Source organism: Scomber japonicus, chromosome 19, assembly GCF_027409825.1.
Source record: "Scomber japonicus isolate fScoJap1 chromosome 19, fScoJap1.pri, whole genome shotgun sequence".
NCBI classification, from domain to species: Eukaryota; Metazoa; Chordata; class Actinopteri; order Scombriformes; family Scombridae; genus Scomber; species Scomber japonicus.
The window spans coordinates 24,710,652-24,729,006 of record NC_070596.1 but is presented as its reverse complement, the minus strand read 5'-3'; the positions used below and the strand labels follow the sequence as shown (position 1 = coordinate 24,729,006).

Below are 18,355 nucleotides of genomic sequence, written 5' to 3'. Positions count from 1 at the left end.
TAAAACTTGATGCTGAGTTGATATAAAACCAGCTTCAATTATTCAAAACTAGAAAACATGATGTAAAATCTGCTATTACTTGATGTGTCTTATGTGCATGTATTTATCTTATATGCAGGCTTCTTACATTTCTACATCACACATATTCTATTCTTATAGTAAACACACTTTGCACTTTTCCATTTTCTCTTTTAACTGTTTTCAGAAGTAAAATGATCCAACAGGCTCACTCCCATCTTGACATATTCCCTCAGTGCTTTCTATTAGCCCCCTAGTGGCCAACAGGCAGCATAGAAATGTCTACTCACCTGAAATCAGCTTATTGACTATTACTGACACTTCTGCAGTACCACTGAACTGTAAACAGGGCTCAGCTTTACACCAATGACACTGTTTGCCCTTTTTCAATATGCACAGCTACATTTAAAACTAAAAATATTCACAGTGTCTTCCAGCAATGTTCTGGTGGTGCTTACAGAAATAGCAAAGAAATTCTTATTTATGGTCCTCATTAACTTTTAAATGGGAGCTTCTTTAGTATGAAGCATGGCTGAAGCCTGCAGACATGAGTCTGGCTGAATCTCTTTCTGTCTGACAAAACAACTATATGATACTTTCTTATCTCTTATGTTTACAATATTTAAGAGACACACCTTGTGATTGAAATGTGTGGGGTGCCTGTTTAACATTTGTACCTTTCTGGTGTTTTCTCTTTCTTGGGCTTCTTGGCACATCTAACCATCTTGCTCCTGTAGCTATTCCTCCTGGCAGGACCGGTTTTTATCGATGTATTTTCGAAGGGGGTTGTGGAAATGGCCACTTTGCTACCACTCTGAAAAGGAAAGGACAAAATTTTGGCATTGGCACAAAAACACAGAACATTCACATCACGACATATCCCCAAGATCATTTTCTCCCCCTGACGGAGACAATAAAAGTGACCTCAACCTTGATTAAGAGCACAATTTTTATTCAGAATAATGTTTGTGTCAACAGTACTGTGGTTATGTATCATTGAAAGATTAAAACCAGTCAGACTACATAACTCATCAATTTAGAGATTTTCTAAATGAATCTGTGACCGTAGTCTCAAATTTCCCACCTTAATTAATATTAATAGTATTAAGAAGATTAAAGAAGACTTTTTAAATTAATTCTGAATTTAAACAGTAGTATAAAATAACTGCACCACAGCTGAGGTTTTTACTTTCTCCCCTTTCTAAAGAGCTGCTGGTCAGCTTAGCCTGCAGCATTTGAGATGGAAACCTCCACTCAGCAGGTTTACCTCGCATGAATGAATTCCAGTAGCTGTTATTTTACAGCCTGCTTGGTCAGTATTGTGAATGCATATGAGCTCTCATATGAGCAATGCAATTAATTTATAGAAAATTACATTTTCCAAACACCATGAAGAATATCAATATGAAACTGAACTGCAGCAGTAATCACTATGAAAAAAGGTCTGTGCTGCATGACTGTCTTTCTAATGGAGCCATAATTAATCAAGTGCAATGTATTAATTTATTATTTTTTATTGGGTGTTTTGGGTGAGCTTTTCCTAATTCAAATTGAGAGTCTAAGGATAGTCTAAGGATGCCCCATCAGGTAAATAAAAACTGACTGAAGCTTTGAGAATATTAGCCACAAAAAAAGACTGAAAACATTCATTTACCTTCAGCAGGAGCTCCACCACTTCAGTGTGGACCAGACCGTGAACTGGCTCTCCGTTCACATGAGTGATGAGGTCTCCGGCTTTGAGTCCGGCTTTATGTGCGGGCCCGCTGTCTTCTACGTTCTGTTTCATAGACAGATTATGAGCATTATATTAGTTGAGACTATAACTGAGCATTGTGCATCATAAATAGAGACAAACAGACAAAAAAGGGGCATCTTTAGGTTACACTTGTAAACTGCTAAAATACACAGATTAGGACACAAGCAGAGAAGCAGGAGAAATACAATTATGAGGTGATGTGTATATCTGTTGCCATGGTTACAGACTGATCTTGCATAAATACAGGTTCATTTATCACGCATACAGATCAAGAGATTGTATTTTTGACAGTTTGCAGTCAACAGGTGGATTTAATGGTAGCTTCTCTCAACACAGTCCTGTTGATGCTTTGCTTTGACACCAGAAATTAAATTAGATCCAACCTTTGAGGTGCTTTCAGAGTTCGATTGGTAGCTTTCACACAAGCCCAAATAACCTAACAGGAAAATGCACCAAATGTTTGAACAGCACCAGACAGATATGGTGTGAAAACACTCTCACAGTTCACTGACTTACAACTGATAATTTGTTTACTAGAGGCGTGCAGTCCTTACCCAGACCATGTGGTAGACAGTGTAGATGTCACCGTCACAAGCGTACACCCTGATTGCCCTCAGCGTGAAGCCAAACTTCTTCCCAGTGCTGTGGATGACGACAGGCTGCCGTGGGTTGGTCGTGCAGAGGGAGGAGTCTCGGCTCGGTGAGGAGTCTCTCGAGGAAGGATCTGAGGAGAGGGAGTAGGGAGATAGAGGGCTGGCCAGCGGAGACACCCCGAAGATATCTGGAAAAACAGGAGATGATCACCACCTGCATAGATTCTTTTATTTAATCAATGAGACTTTGACTTTTCCGAGCCAGCGCCGAGGTGTTGCTATAAAACTCATGAGCGAGGTTCATCCTGCTCCCGCTGTGGGTGAGGCTAATGGGATTTTCTCTCTCCCAGCAGTGAGGACTTCTTGCTCCTGTGCTGCCTGCTTACTCTCCTTGTTAGCAGCTGGTACTTGGCTACATGCTTTGCAGCCACTCTGTAAAATTGAACTCGCAGCAGGTGTCATGCTGGGCCAATTTCACACAGATCCATAGTGTACTTTCATCTCTTTCACAGTACATGCTCAAACTCTGTTGCCCTTTTTGTAATTCTTGAAACGTAATCGCTCTGACCTTCATGAACTGTTTGAGATCATACATCTGAGTCAACGTATCTTTGTGTAGGTGTATCTCCCACTTACCTCCAGGGATCATAAGGGAGAGGGCGCTAGTTGAGACGGATTTTGGGACTTTAGCCACAGCTCCGGTTTTCTCAGCGGCACTCTCAGGTCGCAGAGAGTTGGACTGCACCGCCTGGTCTCCGGAAATATGACTGCTACTGTCGGGGCTCTCCACTCCCTCACCTCTGGGCGTCAGTTGATCCAAATGTTCAGAGAAACTTCCTAATTATCAGAAAAGATGTGTATGGAGTCAGGAACACAACTACGCTGAACTGATCAGGAGTTTTACTTGTTTGTCATCATCATTTAGCACATTTGAACACATCTGAATTTGATGTTTTAAATTTAATTATTATAATTTGAATAAATATAATAATTTGGGAGATAAACTTATTTGCTGTCTTGCTGAGAGTCAGATGAGAAGATCTATAGCACTCTCACTTTTCCATAAAATATGAAGCCACAGCCAATAATGGGTTAGCTTCACTTAGCATAAAAACTGGAAACAGTATTATAACTTCTCTGTTTCAGTTTTCCAGGAATCTCATAACTTACACGTTTCAATGCCCATCTCAAGTGAAAACCAAACACATGCATCGTAAAGTTGTGTTAGATGTAATGTAGAAGGTGTAAGTTTTGTACCAGAGAGCGTTGCTCCACTGTGGGTGCTACCAGGTGTGGTTGCGTCGGGCTCATCTTGCGGGAGCTCTCCGATGGAGAAGGAGGCCTTGCTGGGGTCACCGAGGCCGGAGGTCTCGTCTCCTTCGCTCTCAGCTGAGATGGCGAACTTTGGTAGCAAGTTGGGGCGAGCGGCCTGATTTATGCTCTCGGTGTCTGTCGAGTGGGACAGGGAGGGCCTGGATGGAGGAGAAAACAGACTCTCATGAGCCTCACGCTCAACCTAAAAGAGTAATTTATAATAAATATAAACACAAAGACTAAAATTGTCAATTAGAGACACACAGCCTCTCTATAATGATGTAGAACTATGTGTGTTTTCCCAATTTTTAACAGCTGGGAATTTTAAATCCACATTACCGACCTACCGGCCTAACTGAAAATCTTTTTATCTATAACTTATCTGATGAAAATAAATATAAATCCCTAGAAAAGAATGTATTTGATTCATACTGTAGCACCTTAAATGATTAGTTCACCATTTTTCAAATCTACTTTAGTCAAGTCCATTTTAATAGTGCTCACTGGCCTATATGTACAGTATACTGAATTTTTTTTTTTTTTTTTTTTTTCTTTCTCCTCATACCGGCTTAGAAATCAATCCCTTTTGAACATGAGTCTAATGTAAATGATCAGGCACAAAATCTACAGTCCTCCTCATATCAAAAACTGGATTCTGAAGTTAAACTGTAGTTAGTATGAGGCTTCAGTAGTCTGAATTAGTCGAATCAAGTGAAGATCTCCCAAAGCCTCAGTCTTTTTAGCATAACATTCCTGTTGTTTTAAAGCTGGAGTGCAGGACTTTTGTCTCCCCCTGCTGGCAGTGAGACTAAAGGATGGTGCTTGCCTCTGATGGGCCAATGCAGGCACACCTTGAATGAGAGGCTCATAGAGAAGGCCCCAAAATGTATATTTTGACAGTCCAGCAACAACCACCGTGGGAATGTTGTACCTGCCATTAGATTTCAAAACTCTGTCTAGTGTGAAATACAGAGAGATTAATCTGGCTCTGATAGAATTAATCAACATTGTGTGAACTCATTTGGCAAGGCCTTGAATATAATGTACGTTCATTTATATGTAAAAGTTCCACACTGCAGGATTAATGTCCCTCTATTGAAGCTCAGTGAGGAAACACTATATCTATATTCATGTACTGAGACTTTCACTTCAGTCTAAAAAGTCTGAATATGTATTCCAGTAGTGATTTTTTTGTTTACTGCTGGCTGGCTACATACCAAAAACAATTACATTTCTGTTTCTGTCTGCAAGTTCTGCGATGGTTTCATTTCATCTTGAGTTTAATACAATATCTAAGTTCAGGCATTATGCACTGAACTGTGTCTTCAATCTCTGCAGCATAATCATCTTTATGTACAGAGGCGTAATGAACTCCAGCTACAATCTTGATTTAAAAAGAAAAATGGAGACGAGCGTACATTTCAGCAAAGTCTGGCGTCCAGCTGAGAGAGTCCACAGTCAGCGGGCTCTCACTCTTCTTCTCCTCCGTCTCTCCTTTCTCCTCCAGGTGTCCACGTGACAGATCCAGACTGCTGTAAACCTTCAACAATCACACAGAGACAGCGATTCATGTTAGTACATGCATGCTATAAATGAAAAATGCTGTTCTTTATGCAGATGTTTGGAAATATTTACAATAAAGATAGAAAGACAGATTCATAGACATACAGTATTCTGGATAAAAGTCATTGTGCCTTTGCATTCTTTACACTTGTATTCGAGGCCAGAAACACTGTGATGTCTATGTTAATGCAGACTTCATCATGTCGTACAGGCGTGGAGTTTGGGTGCAGCTGAGGAAAGGTTCTGTGTAGCACTTCAACACTTCCTCTGAGACGCCCCGCTGCTTTTTGAGACACGCTGTAATGCTTTGTTTTGATGTGAGAGGGAAGCATACTGCAATGCAGCACAACAATGACTCTCAGCTTGTATGACTGTATTGTGTGTTGTGCTCCACATTTGCGCACACACACACACACATACACGCAGACATACACACACACACACACACACACACACACCGATCTGATTTGCAAGCGGAAAATATATGCAAAGCTGAAATCTATGTTTAATACTGTAGGGCTAAAAGGAGACGGAGGGGGTTATGTTTTCTAGACACAAATTTCCATATGAAATACTTATTGCTCCTGCGTTGTTTCCCATGAGAGACGGATCAGGACAGATGAGGGCATTGACTCATTTACATGACTAACATCTTTGGCGGTAATGATAATGTGAAAGTGTTAGTGTGACACTAGAGAAATCTGAGAGTGAAGATTAAGGGGCGCACCTTAGAGAATCTGTGTGAACAAGAGGAGAACTGCCGCAGCTCCACATTGAAGTCTTCATCATTCGTATCCTCCTCCTCAGTCTCCAGGTGATGGTATCTCTCAGAGCGAGCTGGGAACAGATGAGAGGTTTCGATTTCTGACTCTTTTTTACTTATTACTGGTTACTGTAAGTACCATAAGGTGTCTTAAATATAAGAAAATGGAAGATGACCACATTAAAGTCATTGAATGTCATTGTTATTTTCAAAAATGAGCTACTTAGAAAAGTCATTCATTTGCCAGAAATGTTGTAGGACACTTTTAATGAAAAATATTGTAGGGCTCATGCAATTTAAAATAGTTTGAGTTTTTCATTTTCAACACAAAGCGAATATCTGTGTGAAGGGATAGAGGACAGCGTCAGTGCTCTGGGAATATAATAACAATGCTGACAGCGATTTCTGAACCTTAATAATGTCAAATGAGTCCATCAAGCTAACATGAATAGATTTTGCCTATTGACTTTTTCTTACCTCTATTTGGGACAATCATAGTGTTCAAGTTTTGGAACAACAGCTCCCATAATGTTTCATAAGAAAGCACTGGGTTACTGTTGCCATGGATTAAGCACATTTTAGCCATGTGCTTCACCTTGAACCCTGCTAGTTTTTGTCTATGTTTGTTTATGATCATAAAAAGTCTCACTAAATTAGGTGTTAGCAGCTCCTATTTTTACTGTAATCATGGATGTACAGTTCAAATTATCACTGGAACTCTAAACTCTAAATATACAACGATTAAGAGGCAAGATCTTTTTTGCTATGATTTATGGAAGTTTATCCCCAATGGACAATATTGACTGTTCATTAAATTGCATCAAGAACAAAAAGCTGTTTCCAAAATCATTGATCTGCCAACCCCTCGCTTCTGAGCTCCCGATAACGGAGTCATCACTCGTATGGCACTCACTATAAAACATGACCCTGAACACCCTTTAAGTCCCTTTTTTCCATGTGGGACACTTGCAAAAAAAACCTGCATGTTTTGTCCCGTAGCAGTCTGTTTTTAAATGTATGAGCGTTTATGTTTGTATTTATGTAATGAAACTGCTGTATGCATATATGTGTGTATGAACTATATGTAAATATCTATGTTCTGGAGGCATAATGTACTGCTGAAGCAAATCTATCTATAAATATGTGGATCGATACATTGTGAAAACTGAAAGAGGTTTGAGCTAAACTGTTGCTGCTCTTTGTTTCCTGTGAATTTAACTCACTGTCAAAGTAGCTGGTGTCATCTTCGGACTCCAGCTGAGGAATGAACTCGGCCTTCTGCCTCAGCAGGCTGTTCCAGTCCAGGTTGTGAAAAAACTGATGCTGCTTCACTTCAGCCGCCCCGCCTGCAGATAATATAAAAACCGATGAGTAATCAGTATGAATAATATTTTCAGGAGAGAGAGAAAGAGAGAGGGAAAAAAAAACCTGTTTGTGAAAACAACGGACACAAAACACCGGGCATTGACATTGAATGGTGCAGTTAGACACAGGATGTGAAGAAACGCTTACACTCTGTTTTCCTTTTCCCTAGTGGCTGCAGGCCAAACTGATATCATGACCATAAATTATGCAGTACAATTTCCTGCCTGTGACCTTTCGTGGACTAGTGGGAACCTTTCTGAATGGCAGCTTGGTGAGGGGGGATTGGGGAGGGGGGGGGGGGGGGTTTAGATGCACACTGAGGGTCCGACTGCCCCCAGACTGAACTGGCAACGTTGCGTCCCTCTGATTAAAAGCTTTTGTCCCAGGTCGTGGCCACTTTTACAGTCCACAGATCTACTCACTCTTGGTGCCTGATCATGCATGGAACTAGATTCATGGACTAGCAAGGAAATAATTGCAATTGATCAAAGGGAAAGGGTGAGCAGGCCACAGGATAAACTGCTGTGCTGCTGGGTGACCTCAATTTCTCCCCCTGTGACTTGGAATAATGAGCGGTGCTGAGGTGGCACTAACGGTCACATGAGAATTTATGATGGCCTGCCGTGCCAGTCTGGTCCTAAGCAAGTTACTGACTGTGCCACATTTTCTGTGCTCTTTGTGTAGCTTGGTACCTGCACCCATCCTGTCCAGAGGATTCTGTCTGAGCAGCATGGTGATGAGCTCCTGAGAGTCCAGAGGTGGGGCGTCTTCTCCGTCAGGCCAGTTGATCTCGTCTGGAAACAGACACACACACAACGCATGAGATCAGTTTGAATCTTAAAATACTCAAAACACAAGCAGTGAATGTGTCTCAGCTGCTCATATATTTGTAAGATGTGGTTTTTAGAATTAGACAACTCCTCTAGATGCACACAGGGGGGTAGAAAACAAAGCAGAATGGCTGAAAGCTCATATAGTTTTTTTGGGCCTTAAACTGCAAGAATCTCAAAATGAATGATCAATATCCCAAAGCAGGAAAACACCCTGTAGAGTAGAGATTTCTGGCACAACATCACTACTTCCAAAGTGCATGGAGAATGGAAAAAAAGTATAAAAAAGGCAAAACTTCAGCAACACTTGTAGCACAGAATAACTTTTTTGTTAGACTAATGCGTTTCAGCTTGTGGCCTTCATCAGGGTCATCCAAGTGCTGGATAAGCAATTCCACAACCTTTATCCAAATTGATAAAATGAATGATATTACATTAATTATGGTCTTAAAAATGCTGACATTACATGTTTAATGGGGCATTTTCACCTGTGCTGCTCGTTGGTTGGTATAGTCTTTAGCGTTGTGACTGCTATCAGTGTCAGCTAGCCAGAGCCAATGTTTTAAAAAGAATTGGAGATGCAAAGATGAGCTCTACAACAGATTTATCCTTTAAACTGTTATTTCACTTGTTGCCACCAAGTTGTTTATTTCTAAATGCTGAAAATGTTAATATATAAACTTTCGTGACACTGTGGCAACATGTTTTTTACCCCCCTGCTGTGTGCGCCTCCTTGATGGTTTGAAAACAGGATACCTGTCTTTAAGAATAATATTACCATTTAAAGCATGAAGAATAAAAAAATACATGTTTTGTTGTTTTAAAAAAAAAACTGAATTTGAACCCACTAAGGTTGACTCTTTTTGCTTTCCACTCTGATGTGTCTGTACACCAGCAAAGAGAGAAAAAGTTATCACGGAGAAGAACACTGCTGGACGAGACAATTTACATGTGCTGTGGGTTTTTCTTGAAAAGCCTCGTGGATAAGCAATGAAAAGGGGAGTAAAGCTTGTCTGTGCCATGCTGATTGTCTGCTCTGTGCACCGTTTGTCCCCCATTTTAATCAAATTTGGGAGGGAGCTATGAATATGTATGCGTGGCCTGAGGCCACGGTGGCATGCATTCAGTCTGTACAGACCCCTTTAATTAACAGTCACTCTCAGAGGCTTGGTACAGTTTGATTGAGAGCATACCAAATCAGTTGTGGCACGCCATTCATTTGCTATGACACAGATAGAGGCTGTTATCCAACAACTCAACAATTGATCGGAGCCACACCGACGACAAGATAAAAGCTCCTCTCTTCAAGATTAAGATTTTCTCTGCGCTGTCACCATGAGACCAAAGAGGATGAAGCAATATCATCATAACATTAAGACTTCACTTGTGGTCTAAAGTCAAGCTAAATCCACTTAACGGCCATCTGTTTTGCTACTGGCCTTCAGGGAAATGTCAGTCTTCAGTAAATTGAGAAATATGCATACCAACTAATTCCATGTGGTCACTATGCAAATGTTTATCTCTGAATGAGGTTTGGGAATTTCTCCTGATGTGCTCGACAGCATCTACGCACCAGATGCTGCGCTGAATTTGCGATTGGAAATGTGTCTATTTTTTCATACTTAAATCCAAACGTGGGAGAGGAAACAAGGGAAAAAATAAGGTTGTGTATCGATTTCTACATGAAATGTGTTTTCTGTGCAGTGTAATTAAAATATCTTGTAAGTCATTATGTGATGAAAAGCTCATTTCACTGGCTTGAACTAGCAATTTGCGTTAATATCCGAGGCTAGCTGATGGTGCTGGATTGAGAATCACGTATCTGCCTATTAGTGAGGTTTGAGCAGCGGTCATTGTTTGGCAGAAACATCACAATAAAGTCCTGTTTCTAATTATCATCTGAGAGGAAATGGAGTTAATACTGACCGCTGATGACCTGTCCAAACAGCTCTTCTGGTGTGTCTCCAAAAAAAGGCACACAGCCCACAAGGAACTCGTAGAGGATGATGCCCATAGCCCACCAGTCCACGGGCTTCCCATAGCCTTGTCTCAGGATCACCTCTGGAGCAATATACTCTGGGGTCCCACATACCTACAGAGATAGAAAAATAAACATAAGAAATGGTCTAAACATGATGAGGTTTGAGGTAAAAAATTGAGGTGAATTTCAATAGTTAAATAAGATTTACCTGCTTATCAGAGAACTCTCTGGCATCTTTCTCTATGTGTCCTTCATACAGGTTCGTGGTCATGTTCATCAGCCCAACTTTGGACAGCCCAAAATCTGTCAGTTTGATGTGACCCATTGAGGTGACCAGCAAACTGTGAGGAAGGAGGAAAAGAAGAGGAGGACTCAATAATTAAGACAGACTCTTTAATCAGCTAGAATATGCAGCTGAGCTTCCTGGCAGGGATTATTATTAAACCTGCACAGATTATTTGTATTTATTTGCATTATTCAGCATTATGACATACTGACAGTGGTGGAGAAAGTATTCAGAACATTTTTTCGAAGTCAAATAAAAGTACTAACACAATGTAAAAATACTCTATTACAAATAAAAGAGCTGAAATTTTGATGATGATGATGATGATGATTATTATTATTGATAAATCCACATAGACATAACTTTTAAATGCTAATGATGATCAATGTGTAGTTTAATCTATAACAGTGCATCATATTTTATTAACTACTTATGTTTTGTGTGTTAGATCTTCATTTGTAAAGAAATGAGTAATTATAGCTCTCAATTACAAGTAGTGGTGTAGATGTATTAAGTAGCACTACATTAAATATTCAAGTAAAGTACCTAAAATCAAAATCTGTGCAAAACCATAAAGTAACAAGTCCAGTCATACAGTAAACGTTTTTGGAGATGGGAATAATTTTGTGAGGGGAAAAAAAGAAAAAAAAAGTTTTACCTGTAATTGCAAAAATGTCAAAAAGAAAAACTCAATATGAGAATACTGGTTTAGGATTAGTGCCATTTTTTCACCTTTGGGATAAAAGAATAATTAAATGGGTTTTTTTTGCCAAATATAATTGCTGGGATTGACTCAGTTCAGTTGTTACTATTTTGCCTAAAACCTTGACACTCAATTTCAAGCCTGACACTGCATCATCTTCCCTCCTGGAGTGAAAGCTGCATAGTGAATGTCACTGTTTAAAACCTTTGTTTATTTATTTATGTAAAAAAAATGATTTCCCAAGTGATGTTATATTGTCAAAAATGAAAATTCAACTGCTAATTATTGGATGTTTGGCAGCTCCTGTGTTAATATGGAATCTTCCCATTATAGGTAAGGCAATGCAAGGCAGCTTTATTTATATAGCACATCTCATACCCAATGGCAACTCAATGTGCTTTACATAAAACAAGCACATAACAGTAAGAATTGGAAACAATAAAACCCAAACACTAAAACATACAATTAAACCCCCCTAGCCCCACTAATAGTAATAGAAATGTAAAAAAATATATAAAAAAGTGTAGAAAAATAGGAAGAATAGAGCATTAAATAGAAGGTATGATTTGATTTGCTTTATATACATGATATACTGAAATGCTGCAAATACATAACACACCAGTTGCACTAGAGTTAAAATTTCATAAAAAGGGTCTCACTTGTCTGGTTTGAGATCTCTGTGGACGATGCCGTAATTGTGAAGATACTCCAGAGCCAGGACCGTCTCTGCAAAGTACATCCTGGCCATATCCACAGGCAGGGGACCCATGTTCTTCAAAAGGGTGGCGCAGTCTCCTCCTGTAAAGATCAACGGAGCGATGTTACAGATGTGCCTCTGATGACACACAGGAGACACACTTTTTAAAAAAAAAGTTTACTGCTATCCGCCGCAGCTTTAAAACCGCCACCAGCTGCTGACCTTCCACATACTCCATGACCATGCACAGGTGCCGCCGGGTCTCGAAGGAGCAGTACATGGACACCACGAAAGGGTTCTCGGCGAAGGTGAGGATGTCTCGCTCCACAAAGGCCTGTTGTATCTGGTTCCTTAAGATCAGGTTCTGCTTGTTGATCTTCTTCATGGCGAACCGTTGCTTAGTTTCCTTGTGTCGAACCAAATAAACGGCACTGTGGAAAAAAAATAAAGTGTATCAGTCAGCTAGGGGAAAAACACCTGCTGCTTGTAATGTCTCAAATTTTGGGGTTTTTATCAAATCTGTTTTATTGTTCATTGTTATTAAGGTCTAGTAGAAACCAGAGAAGAAGTAGAAAAGCCAGTAGTCCACTCTTCAAGCTCTGGGCAGTAACACATCATCTATCCTTAAATGAGATAATCTTGTATGAAATAAGATGTTCTTACCCGTAGGCACCGTTGCTGATGAGTTTTGTCATCTCAAAGTCCAATTCGCAGGGTTTACGTCGGGACCTCAAGGCTGCGCTGAGGCTCTGTGACTTAAGGGGCAAAAGAGGAGAGACACAAACACTAAGAACAAATCAAAAAGATAAAAATCTGGATTTTGCTGGTGAGCCCCTGCGGTAAAGATGGAGGAGGATCGATACAATAATCAATTTCTGAGTGCTTACGGAGTCATCTGTTTCTGGAGTTTCTGCAATCCCGCTGTCGCAGCTGGTCAACTGAGCAATTTCTACAGTGGGAACAAAAATAAAAAAAATAAAAAAAGATATACTGTAATGAATAAAATAAATTGTTGTGAGTGTGTTATAAACTCATGACTACACGTGAAACCTCTGAGCATGTTCTGCAGTCCAGTTTTGGGAAACAAAGAGATTTAATGCAATATAAGCTAAGCAGGAAAACAGCAGACTTTAGCCTTTATTCACCTATTAGGTTTGAGTTGCTGACTCGAAAACAATCTGAATTGAGAATAAATGGTGCGGAAATGAGACGTGGCAACACTAACACATGTCTAACACCCATTTTGAAAATCACAGCTGCAGAACAAGTGCTCATTATAAACCACCTTGCATCTTTTTTTTTTTGCATATATGCCAAAGTCCATGTGTGTAATTTCACAAGGGAGTGTTTGTCTTATCCCTAGAGAGCCTGTAAACACATTTCTGCTGCTATTTAACATCTGTCCTTCCTTGTAGGTTTGCTTCAGGCACTGGGCAAAAAACGAAACGTAGCAGACACTCAGGGGAAATGAAGGGAGAGATGGGCTGATGAGCCAGCCTGTGTGGATCTGTATAAGGTCTGCGGGGAGGCCATTCCTTTCTAATTAGTCATAATGAATGTTGTTGGTTAGTGAATCTGGAGAGGCGGAGGGTCATTAGAAAGACAGTCTGTTCAGTGCAGGACATTAGTCAATAGTATCTTTGTCTTTTAGTTCCCTCCACAGCTTAATGCTTTCATTCCTTTACAGCCTCACCACAACACTTACCCTCTATTCACTTTAGTCATATTTACTGCATCACTGCCTGATATTACTGAAGTAATACTAACAGTTATACTCAGCACTTCAGAGGAATCATATAAGATGAGAAATACTTGTAGAGATGTATTTGATCTTTTTTTTTTTTTTTTTTTACAAACCCTACAGAAGATGAAACTGTGCCTCTCTGCTCCAGTGATGCTGAAAAATAGCTTTTTATATATTAAAGTCATTATCAGGAGGAAGAGCCAAACATTTTCCCCGTATTTTACTATAATAACGTTGCAGCTTTTCTAGCTACGTGGATAAAGACACTTTCCTTGCAAAAGATTTATGTGTTTTATTTGTCACTGATCCTTTTTGTACCTTCCAGAGGATCTCGTGTGAGTCCCAGCTGGCTGATGATGTAACGTGGGATGTCAGTTTTGATGCCCTGGCCCTCTTTCGCGTGTCCCTCAGCGGCCTCCAAAAGGTGGTAAAATTCTTCAGGGTCAAACTCCTGGAGACATAACACACTTTAGTATATTCTGGTCTGAACGGTGTCTAAAAGAACAGTATTATTAAGCCTGTAGATGCATGGTAGCCTCATTTTCTAACATCTTAGTGACAGTTTAGTCTATTTTATGTGCATTATATGATATCTATGGGATCGTGTAGCAGCTCTGATCAAGATAGTGAAAAACACCTTATAGATTGTTAAACTTTATATAATTTATGTTGCTAAGAAAGAGCTGGATAATCTCAAATTTATACTTCCTGTTCAAATATGATGTGAAATGTGACGTTTTAAGTTGTAAGTCTGTTTAATAGGACTTGTAATAATAAAATGAAAAGTTTGAGTCAATTGAAAGGATCAAATAATCCTGCACACATCTCCACTCTATTCCCACTGTCCTCAGATCTTCACCAGGAAAATTCACATGATGATAGATGTGAATTTTGCATGATGAAGGTGTGGCGGTGAGTGCAGGTGATTTTTTTTTTCTTTCACAGTCACTCAGAGTTCATAATCTGATGCAAGTCTCTCCAAGACTTTCTAGAGTGCGAGAGCTTTGTAGTAGTCGTTACCATCTGGGTAAGCAGATAAATAGTTCAATTATTTAAAAACGTATTATGCTAAGTACCCTGACTCACACTTTAGCAGGGTGTGACCTATTTTAGAGTCGAGTTTAGTGATTTCAAACGTACCAGACATTCCAGGAGTCGAGCGGGTCGAGCTATGACGATGAGGAGCTTCTTCACCACCTCTCTGATGAAGTTCACCTCCTCGCTTTCTGACCTCTCTGTGGACTACACGGCAAACAAACCAGAGAAAAGACAAGACCTCAGTATTTCACATGATGTCGTGTGATGGTTAAAAGTCAGATACTGTAGAAAGGCAGCAGGGTTCACTCTGGCCTCAGTTTGCACCTCTCATCTACTGCTATTACTTTCAAATCACTACACTAAGTGCTTGGTTTTGTGAGATATTATTACTTGGCTATCTTTAAAAAACCCAGAAGCTTGTTTAACAACACTAGAGGAATCCTACAGTAAAAGACTGTTTTAATCATCTGGAGGAAAAAATATTCTGTCCACGGGGCAAAAAAGAGTTTTTCATCCTTTTCCCAATTGCACCTTTTTCTCCTAATCCAAACAAAGATCATAGCTGCTAAATACACTTCTCCTTGCTCAATTTGTACAACTTTACCACAATTTAAACAGATTACCAGTATTATTTATATATATATTGACTTTTTTCTAATGTTTATACAATAAAAACATTACAAAAGGAGTCAGAGCATGTGACTAATTTCCAGTAGTATCACAATATCACTGACCAAACACCTTGATATCAATATTGTGACAGTAATGTAGGGATGACTATTGGTGCTTTCACAAAATATTTAATACTGATGATTTTTTGCTCTAAAATCATCAGTAATGTGGATATAATGACTAAATGTGCAAAGGAAAATAATAAATCAGCTAGAACAGCCTAATAAGTACATTTCTTTACTGTAATGCTGCCTTTAAAACCAAGAAAAGTCAACACTTATGTCATATTACAGTACATCACTTTTCAAGATTATATCTGAATCACTATTTAAATCACTTCTCAAAACTCATTTCTACAGACTAGCTTATATGTGATGTTTCTTTCTTGTTACTGTTACTTTATTCCATTTATTTGACTTTATCTCATTTTATTTTATTCATATTATACATATCTTATATCTTTTTATATTATATTTTCATCATCTCTTGTTTTTCATTGTCCTCTACCTTCATCTTGTCAGTTTCAGTCGTGTTACTGCTCTCTGTGTTGTGTGTCTTGCTTTGTATTGTACTGCTTTTGCTTTGTCTGCCAAAGCACTAAAAAGGTGCTACATAAATACATTTATTATAATATCGATATATTGTCCAGCCCTACTTTCTGGCATCCTGGATAAGGAAATATAAGTGCAGAAACAAGTTAAAAATCAATATTTCATCCAGGTGTTTTAGAAGCAGTGAGTGTGGCTTACTACCTTCTGGGTTTTTCAAACATTGCTGTGTAGGTATTTTTTGAAAAATGCTTTGCAGCGTGATTTGAATATATTAGTAATACATGAGAAGCACAAACTGGGGCGCGCCATTAACACCGTTTCCATATTTCCACACAATCTCTTTTTTTAGAAAGCCGACACTCATCTGTGTTTTGATGAACTGATTTCGAAAAAACACCGCTGATTTCTCAAGACGCGCTCACCTCCTGAACGAGCCTCTCGAGCTTGTCAGTGAGCTCGCAGAAGTAGCTGGAGGTGATGAGTCCTAGCCGGCTCTTCTCCAGACAGTCACGGGCCAGTTCAATTATCTGGTGGTGGGCGAAGCCGAGCACACCATCTGCCAAAGGGAGGACGTTCTCTGGAGAGTTACTGCGGATGATCTCCTGAATCCTTTCCTCCATCTGAGCTGTGGCCTAGAGTGAAAAAAAACAGGGAGGTGCAAGTTTTGATAATGCAGAAAAAATAATGACTGACCACACATGGCTGTATCTGAATTATTGCGAGCCCCTTACCTTTGGAAACCGCTCCTTGTAGACGTGATTCATCATAATAATCTCATGGTCATAACATGATGGAGATCGCCCAGGGCTGAAAAAACAAATTGGATTGAAATCAGATGAGTGGTTTGAAGGGTTATGCATTACCATATGAAGATAATATTCCATTTGTGGAGGTAAAAAAAACTATACCTGAGACTGCGAGAGCGGGGTCGCATGGCCGTCGCTCTGCGGCATTCGTCCCCGGAGATGCTCTCAGTGCAGAAGTGCTTGGAGAGGAAGTGCAGTTCATCAGGCGTAGGCTGGTAGGGCAGCTGGTGCAGCTTCTCCTGTGATGAACAGGATGACTGGAAATGAAACAAATATATATTCAACATGAAAAGAAAAAAAAAAGAGATGGCAAATTTATATATGGATAAAAAAAACAAAAGAAAACAAAAAAAACAAAAAACAAACATGCTAGCAGCAGACAATCCTGTGATTTGGTAGTTTGACTTTATGTAATCCACAGGTAACAGCTGCATGTAAAAGGAATAGTTCAACATTTAAAGGAAATATGCCTTTTCGCTTTCTTGCTGAGAGTAGAATGAGGAGACTGATAGCCTGTTAGCTTAGCTTAGCATAAAGACTGGAGGCATAGGGGAAACAGCTAGACTCAATTATTATGGATCTCACTACTTTCCTGCCTTACTCTGCCTCTCATTGGCTTACTGTGATATTGTTACCTCGACTATAACCAGGGCGGAAAAGCCAAAAAAGCAGCGAGACCCATAATAACGTAGCTAGCTTAACTCCATCTAAAAGGTTAGGCTACTACTATTACTACACTACTATTATTACTATTAGGTTTAAAGCTGAGTAACTAACAACTAATATATCATTTATTTAACTCACACCTCGACTATAACCAGGGTGGAAAAGCCAAGAAAAGCAGCGAGATCCATAATAACGCAGCTAGCTTGGCTCCATCTAAAAGGTTACTACTATTACTACACTACTATTATTACTATTAAGTTTACAGCTGAGTAACTAACAACTAATATATAATTCAAAAGCTGAAGTGAACAAATTACAACAGACAGAGCAAGAAAGCGAATGAACAGATTTCCTTTAAAGTACCTTAAATAACCATGTGTACTGTGGACTCCCAGTATCACATGAAACAATGATTTATCAAACAAATAACTCAGAAAAAAATGATGATATAAAATAATTTCACTACACTCATAGGTTCATGTTTAACCTATATGAATATGTGACTGTAGGTAATGTGGTTATGTATAAATGTTGGGTTTTTTAATCATTTTTTATAATCTATTAAGCTTTTCTTTTTCCCTTTTCACCACTGCATTGATGCGGTTTTTACATCTCTCTTCTATAAAAATGTAAGGCACATTGAGTTTCCATGTAATGAAATGTGCTCTATAAATAAAGCTGCCTTGTCTATGCAAATTACCGAAGCACCAGAAAAAAAAAAAGAAAAAAAAAAGTCCTGATGATGGGCTAATGTTTGCATTACATTTACAGTTTATTAAAGAAATCTGCACTGAATAATTCAACTGTGCCTCGCTATTACCACATGCAAACAAAAGTGATTGTTTCTATTGACTCATGACTGATGTTTAAAATCGACAAAACAAGAGCATGCTTCCGTCAATAGATGGTGTAAATTGCAGGAAATGACTAAATACTGAACAAAACCCTAACCCTAACCCTAAACTCCCCCCCCCCCCAAAACAAACACACACACACACAATATGAATAC

General features: G+C 39.3%; 1 protein-coding gene across 5 annotated transcripts in view; it reads right to left on the bottom strand.

The window, feature by feature from the left end:
* The window catches only part of mast4 (microtubule associated serine/threonine kinase family member 4), a 102,813-nt gene that overhangs the window by 6,936 nt on the left and 77,522 nt on the right, over positions 1-18,355 (bottom strand). For 4 of the 5 annotated variants that reach the window (XM_053340705.1, XM_053340707.1, XM_053340708.1 and 1 more), the window contains 20 exons: positions 16,783-16,937; positions 16,606-16,681; positions 16,297-16,506; positions 14,754-14,855; positions 13,932-14,064; positions 12,757-12,818; positions 12,533-12,624; positions 12,092-12,300; positions 11,832-11,970; positions 10,392-10,524; positions 10,129-10,294; positions 8,065-8,166; positions 7,231-7,353; positions 5,972-6,081; positions 5,100-5,221; positions 3,625-3,839; positions 3,004-3,204; positions 2,329-2,555; positions 1,673-1,795; positions 696-832 (listed from right to left, as the gene is read on the bottom strand). In XM_053340705.1, coding sequence (XP_053196680.1) covers positions 696-832; positions 1,673-1,795; positions 2,329-2,555; positions 3,004-3,204; positions 3,625-3,839; positions 5,100-5,221; positions 5,972-6,081; positions 7,231-7,353; positions 8,065-8,166; positions 10,129-10,294; positions 10,392-10,524; positions 11,832-11,970; positions 12,092-12,300; positions 12,533-12,624; positions 12,757-12,818; positions 13,932-14,064; positions 14,754-14,855; positions 16,297-16,506; positions 16,606-16,681; positions 16,783-16,937 — 2,837 coding nt within the window. The remainder of the gene's footprint in view (positions 1-695; positions 833-1,672; positions 1,796-2,328; positions 2,556-3,003; positions 3,205-3,624; positions 3,840-5,099; positions 5,222-5,971; positions 6,082-7,230; positions 7,354-8,064; positions 8,167-10,128; positions 10,295-10,391; positions 10,525-11,831; positions 11,971-12,091; positions 12,301-12,532; positions 12,625-12,756; positions 12,819-13,931; positions 14,065-14,753; positions 14,856-16,296; positions 16,507-16,605; positions 16,682-16,782; positions 16,938-18,355) is intronic. The other variant, XM_053340706.1, reaches the window with a different exon arrangement.